Raw genomic sequence first — 7,703 nt, forward strand, 5'->3', positions numbered from 1 at the left:
CCCCTTACAATTTTGCATATGGGCGCCCATGTACCCCTTCCATAGTTCTTGTGTTAAAACACTGGATAATTTTGTTGAATTTCAGAGGAAATATTGGTGTGGTTTGGTCCCTGTTATTTATGAATGATTATTTCTCCAAATTTCTATATTTCCAGTTATACATTGAGGCTCATTATTTTAGAGGATCAATTTCCCCCTCCTCCCCATAAGGTCCCCATTAGTCAGGCAGACAAAGTTACTGATCTAGGGGTCTTAATAAGTCAGGATTTAAAGTTCAGCTAACACAGTGCAACATTGCTAATAACAAAGCCAATAAGATGCTTGGTTTTATCAATAGATCTATTTCAAACAAATCTAAAGAAGTTCTTCTGCTCTTATATAGAAGTTTGGTAAGACCCCATTTGGAGTATGCTGTTCAGTTTTGGTCTCCTTATCTTAAGAAAGACATTAATGTATTGGAAAGGGTTCAAAGGCGAGCTACAAGGCTAATAAATGGACTTTTCCACTTAGATTATGATTCCAGGCTTAGAAGGCTAAAAATGTACAGTCTGGGGCAAAGAAGAGACCGAGGGGACATGATTCAGTTGTTTAAATTTATTAAAATGAAACATGTTACGGGGCGAAAGTTAAGCACTGAAAACAGGACAAGGGGTCATTGTTTTAAGCTACTTAAATCTCAGGCTAACATGGATGTTAGGAAAAATTATTATTGTAGCAGGGTAGTGGAACCTCGGAACAGCTTATCGGAAGAGGTGGTAATGAGCACGGGAGTAGATAGTTTTAAGAGGGCCATTGATCTTCACTGGGGATTGTAAATTGACTAGGATCAGTCTAGCTGGGCCCAGAACCTGTTGCTGGTCGTCACTTTTGTATTTGTATAATCTTTCAAAAAATTTAAGGTAATAACATACAGGGGTGCCAACCCCCTTAAAAGCAAGAGTGCACCTCCCTAAATATCACAACCCCCATAAAAATTTCAGCGGTGCAGTCTGCGCCATGACTCCCCTAGATGGACACCCCTGTAACATAAAAACATACATGGGTCTCAAAAAACAGGCAATTTTGGCTTAAAAAATAAATAAAAAATTTTGTTTTATTTTTCCTTTTTTATGTCTATGCAGTTAACCATATTTTATGGAGAGAAAAAAATACCAGGAGAAATTGCTTGCCTTAATTACAGCTTTAATTCATTTAGTATATGCTTTCATCATACAAAAATCAAGAAATACTACAAAGGACCTCCCCCCCCCCCAAATAAAGGGGGGAATTACCCCTCTAAACAACCCCACCTAAAAATTTCACTCTGACTTCAATCTTCATGACCCCCCCCCCCCCCCATGAATGTGTTATTTATGCTGAGTTGAAACACTTTTAATCTTTTCAATACTACTGAGAAAGTAACCCAACTAAACTCAGTGTGAGTAATGCATCCTCTTTTCAGTGAATTCCATTAAGGCGAAATAAATGCTCTCAAGGTCAGACTTCACTTCAGGGTTTAAGCTGGGTTCAAAAGTTCTTTAGCATAAAAGCTAAAATTGATGGAAAAATGTTAGCAAAATGCTAAAATGTTACACATTCTTATATATTTATATATGCCTCAGTGTGTTTCATCTCCAGTTGAAAATAAAATTCATATTTCATTTGTGACATCCTTGAAGAAATAAGTACAACAGCAGTTCTTTCAAAACATAAAATAAAAAAAGAAAACATGATTGGTGTTTAGAACGTTGCAGTTACCTCCTCCTAATAAAGCAGTTTTTGGGGGGACATAATGCTGGATAAGACTAATAGTTATTGAACTCAATTGTAGTTTAAACATCTCAGCTAAGATTTAAAAAAGTTTAAGTTGATTATCGCCACGCACGCTTCCTCTCTAGGCTCATACATTTCTTCTTTATTTAAAAAAATAATTTATTTTTTATTTGAGCAAAAAAGCGAAAATGCATTGCTTTATTTTCGCAATTCAGATAGTGTTTTCGCATTATGCGAAAAATGCGACCATAGCGGAAACCCTGCTTCACTTCTTATCAAAACTAATTGTCCAGTAATACTTTCATATACTACTATTATGTCCCAATTTAGATGTTTTCTGAACATGTTCTCAAATTGAATCAAAGTATTATGATACGGATGAAATTTTTGATATTTCTTCGTGAAACATGATTACAATCTTTCTATTTTGTATTAATTGTTTGTTTCTTCCTATCTTAGCTTATAAAGCCCGAGAAATAGGATTCTGTTGTATGTAAGATTTTCTAAAAAAGTTGAGGTAAATATGCTTTTTCATACATATTTTTATCATTTCATCTGCAGTCAACTTTGTCAAATTCATCATCCGTAAGTCCATATTGGTCTAAAATCAGAAAAAAATTTAAGTTATTAACAATGAAATTAACAATTAAGTTTTGAGAAAGAACTTAAGATAGAAACAACGTCATGAATGCTAAAGGAATTAGTTTGTATTTTAAGATTTATAATAAGCACATCCCCCCCCCCCTTCCAACCAAGAGGTGCAACCTTTTAAAATACCATGATGACCCCTCAAAAATTGGGAGTCCTTTCTAAAATAAAAAAAAATACCCCTAAAAACAACTTCCCCTAAAAATTTGGATGGCAGTCTGTGCCCCCCCCCCTCCTCTTGGAGAGCACTGCTGTAAAATGCATGTTGCAGGAGTGCTCTCCCCTGAGCGTAAGGACGCACCCCCTAAATATTGCAAAGACACAGGGTTGGCAAGTTTTTGCCGTGGGTGGAAAAAACCATGGCTAAAACCACGGTTTTTACCGCCCGGCAAAAATAGGTTTTTGCCAAAGTGGCAAAAATAGATTTTGTGTTAACAACTTAAGGACAGTTTTTTTTTCCTTTTAAGTTAGTGAAATAATCTTCATTCCTAAAACTGGTCCTTCTAGTTCAAACAAACAAATAGGTCATCTTTCAACTGCCCCTTCCCTGATAGGCCCCTTTTCAACTGACCTTCAAATCAAAAGCTTCTATTCAACTGACCTTCAAACAAAAAACGAACTGAACATCCCTCCCCCACACACACACACATTTTGAAGAGATAATCCCTTCCTTCCTCATACCAAAGAATTCATGTGAGTCATTACGCCAAACAACACATTGGCATTGAACCCACAGAGGTAACTTCTTACTGATAATTGATAAAAGGCTTTGCCATTTTCTGTAGAGTGAGCTAGTATTACTAAAAAGTAGAGTGAATATAGAATGCGCATATTGATCAGCTTTTTTTTCTTCTTTTTAAATTCTTCTCTTGGCTATCCATTTTCCCAGTAAGTGAGAAAAAATGCATTATTTCTTTAGTGAGGAAAAGTTAATATTTTTCTTTATTCAAGTAAATATTCTGTTATTAATTAAATAGCTTAAAAATCTTAGTTGGATCAAAAAAAAAGTGATTAATTAAATATATATATATATATATATATATATATATATATATAATTAGAATTCAATCTTTGTATTAATTTACTAAGCTTAAGGAAACATTCTTTGTTTCAGCATTGAAGGAATTGGCTCATTCTGAAAAAATTGTTTTAGCAAACATTTAAAATCTTAAGTTTTCCAATCCCAACATTTGTTTTTAATTTATTTTTCACCTTATAAATTAGAAGTAACATGAAGGGACATAACTAAAATATTAAAGTGCATTATTTATATTATATTGTAACTATTTCTTGATTAACAATACAATGCTGCTTTATTTGCAACTAGGTTTTTGCCATTTTTTCCATTTTTGCTGTTTTTTTCCATTTTTGCCATGGTTTTTTTCCACTGTCCCGGTAAAAATACCTTTTTGCCGGCAAAAAACCCAACCCTGCACCCCCCAAAAGCAAGAGCCCCCCCCCCCCCCAGAAAAGTAAAAAATACCCTCCAAAACACGTCTTTTAAAAATTTCAATGGTGCAGGCTGCACCATGACCCCCCCCCCTAGGTGGGCACCCTTGCATGTTGAGTTAAATGTCTATCGTAATTATATTTAGTAGTATTCCTAGCACGGATGTCACATGGGGCGGTATTTTGTAGTATGTAATACCACACGAAAACTTTTAATGTTGTACATAAACAATGCCCCCCCCCCTCGATGGGCATTGCTGCACTATGCATGTTGAATTAACCGGGACATGCCCCGGCGTGTTAACCGGGAGCGTATCCCGGTTAACACGTCGGATAACAGCATTATCCGGCATGCCGGAAAAAAGAGAGGTTGACCAGTATGCCGGGAAGTTCAAATTTTCTGGCATGCCGGATAATGCAGGGTTTATTTTGCAACAAAACAAAAGTAAATTTCCCCATTTAGTTCCGATCAGAAAGCAAACCACTGTAAGGAAAAAATTAATAAATCCCGAAAGTAACCTGCTTTAAAAAAAATTGTGCATTGCACATAATATGTGCTTGTTATTTATGGTAGATCATTATTAACAGATTTAATTATATGCCAATAAAGTAATCATTTCAGAAGCAATCATCGTTACTGTGATTTGTTCTTAATTTTTTTAAATATATTAGTTTAGGTTCTTTTAGAGAGGTAAGTTTATTTTTATTTATTGAATAGCTATGGTAAATTCTTTAGCACTGGTTTAGGGGTGGTAACTTACGGCTTAATTGTTTGGTTACTTAGTTTTAATTTAATTTTTTTAAAATTATTCGTCATTAAACAATATTTTTCTTTTTAAAACAACAAATGACATTGTTAGTAAATATCTTTACAAAATTAAACTGTTTATTAATACTAATAAGATAAGTATAAAACTTATATTCATTTCTAAGCTGAACACATGTTTTTTTTAGTATTAATTTTTGAGCAATCACGATTGCTTATTGCTTTCATTTGACTGTTTTTTGGCGTTAGGCTGATTTTATTTTCCCGCCAGCCACACTCTGCAGCATCACCTTCGACCGGCCCCCTCACAATGCTGCTCCTGTAGCAAAAAGCATCCATGTCCTACACACACCCGCATACATACACAACTACACACACACATGCACACATAAACACACACATACACCTACACACACACAAAAAAACATATACACACAACTACCCACACATTCATGCCCGCACACAGACACAAACACATATGCGTACACACACATACACAAACACATTTGCATACACACACATACACATACCCCCAACACACACATTCATACACACAACTACCCACACATTTATGCCAGCACACAGACACAAACACATATACCTACACACACATGCACATACCCCCTACACACAAACACACATACCCCCCACACACAAACACACGCCTACATACACACACTCGTAATTGCGAAAAACATAATTTAAATTCAAGATGTCAAAATTCAAATTATTTTATTTTTTTTCTTATTTTTTCATAACCTCGATTTTTCTGTCATGCCGGAAAGGACCAGGCAAGTGTTTTTGAAAATCTGGTGACCTCTGAATGTTACGGCATGCCAGATAATGCGAGGTAATAAGGTATATGTTTATACTTTGCCGTAACTATATACAGTCAAGGGCGGATTCAGACTACCAGGTTAGGGATGGTCATGCTAAAAAATGACACCCCCCCCCCCTACATGAGTTAACCAGCGTTTTTGGGTACGGAAAATGTCTGAAACTGCTTGGGTGTCAATAAAAAATATCAAATTGGTTAGAAATAAGACCTCTAATAGGCATAAACATTACAAATTAATTTCATAAGCTTTGAAAAAAAGTAGTATTTCAAATACTTACTTTTAACACTTTGAGGCCTATGCCCGAGTGTCACTGGGGTTGCGTTTTTGGTGAAGGGAACTAAACCCGAGATTCTCTTGGGGTCAAATTTTTCTTTGCTTAACTATAAAAGTATGAGTTCTATATGCTTCTAACCTTTCTAGATACTACAGTAGAAGACCGTTATAACGCACACCTTGGGACCAGAGCTTTTGCGTTATACAGGTTTTTGCGTTATATAGATCATTTCAAATTTTGAAACTAATATTCAGAATATATCTATATATTAGCACTTCAGAATGAGTTTTATCTGCAATGAGTATTAAAGCACCAATATTACAATTAGTTATTCACAAATAAATATGTTTCACAAGCAAAATCTTCTCTCAGCACTTCTGCTAGCTTCATGGTTTGTATAACAGCTGCATTTTCAAGAGCCATCTGGTATTTTCTGTTTACTATGAGTACTAATTTTCAATTTAAAAACTTTGAAATAAAATGGAAAGATGAAAAACTTTTAAAATTTAATTTGCCTAATAATTTTTAGATTTGCAAAGCAAAACAGAGGGATTTTTTAAACTTCAAAACCTATTGTTTACTTTTGAAAAGTAGTGCGGTTAATAGAGAATTGGGTTATATAGGTCAGCGTTATAACGGTCTTCTACTGTATCTACAAACCTTTTACTTTCAAAAAATATAGATATAGATGACAGCACCAGGCAGAAATAAGTACATGAATCGAGATAGAATAGGGGGTTTAAATTCGAATTTGTGCTTTGAAATGTACCATACAAAGGCAAATTTCATTAAATAATGTTGATTTTCAAATTAAACCTATTTTCAGATACTTGTTTAAGATTTAGGTAAGTTTTTGATTAAGTCTGGGTAAACTTTTATGGTTAAAAATGATGTTTTCCTATGCGGAACTTTTTTTTTAGTTTCAAATATGCTTTTTTCGACAATTTCTTACTAAAAATTGATTTTTATTTCAGTCAAATAGTTCCTTCATAACGAAAGAAAACATCTTGGAAAGCAGGTAATACAATAACAGTCACTAAAATACACATCTTCCAATACAAGTATTTTTTAAAAAATCATCCAAAGTGCCAAAAAACCCCAGTCTGGAGGGAGATATGCGGTCGAAATAAGTCAGATTTGAAAGCGTTAAAAATAATCAATTGATTGAAAAAACTACTGACATAGTTTACCTTTTATTCAGTGTTTAAACACAATGTGGATGGATATAACTGATGATGGTTGGGGGGGGGGGGGTCATGACCCCCATGACCCTCCTCTTACATCCATGGCTGTAATAAGTGGCAAACTATAGCACCAGTACATGAAATACACCGCCAGCTCAGTCAATTCCAGCCGAGGACTGCAGTTTCGTGCTTATTAGCACTCGTCAGTCTGGCATAGGACTAACCGAGCTGGAGTTGGAAAACCTCTTAAGGAAGCCAAGAGAGCCAAACAAACTGGTAGCTAACATAGAATTAGCAATGATGATGTTTGGCTCTCTTGGCTTCCTTAAGAGGTTTTCCGCCTCCAGCTCGGTTAGTCCTATGCCGGGCTGACGAGTGCTAATAAGCACGAAACTGCAGTCCTTGGCTGGAATTGACTGAGCTGGCGGTGTATTTCACGTATTTCTGCCTTAGCCCTGGCTATAGGGCGGTAAATTACTGAATATAGCACCAGTGTCATTTGAGGGAGGTATTTTGTAGCACACATACTCGCAAAAACTTTTTGTGTTGTATGTAAATACAAAGTTAATGCAATTTTCAAAAACAACCAGGGCGTGACTAACTGAAATTGATGCCCTAGGCCCACAATAATTTGGAGGCTTCTATAGCGGAATGCAGTGACTGATTTACAGGTTTGAGACTCGTTGAAATGTATTTTTGTAGATCACAGATTCACAGAACTATGTAAATCTTTTATCATGAGCATTTATGAATCCCCTTTAGGACCCCTTATACTTTTGACATGGTGAATT

At 35.4% G+C, this 7,703-nt stretch overlaps 1 protein-coding gene across 1 annotated transcript in view; it reads right to left on the bottom strand.

Annotated features, from left to right (window-relative positions):
* Nucleotides 1–2,303: 2,303 nt before the first annotated feature.
* Nucleotides 2,304–7,703, bottom strand: part of LOC129232451 (zinc transporter foi-like) — a 49,646-nt gene continuing 44,246 nt past the window's right edge. Inside the window, exon 9 of the mRNA XM_054866596.1 lies at nt 2,304–2,353. Within this exon, the coding sequence (XP_054722571.1) occupies nt 2,304–2,353 (50 nt within the window). The remainder of the gene's footprint in view (nt 2,354–7,703) is intronic.

The sequence above is a fragment of the Uloborus diversus genome, unplaced genomic scaffold, assembly GCF_026930045.1.
Source record: "Uloborus diversus isolate 005 unplaced genomic scaffold, Udiv.v.3.1 scaffold_12, whole genome shotgun sequence".
Taxonomy (NCBI): domain Eukaryota; kingdom Metazoa; phylum Arthropoda; class Arachnida; order Araneae; family Uloboridae; genus Uloborus; species Uloborus diversus.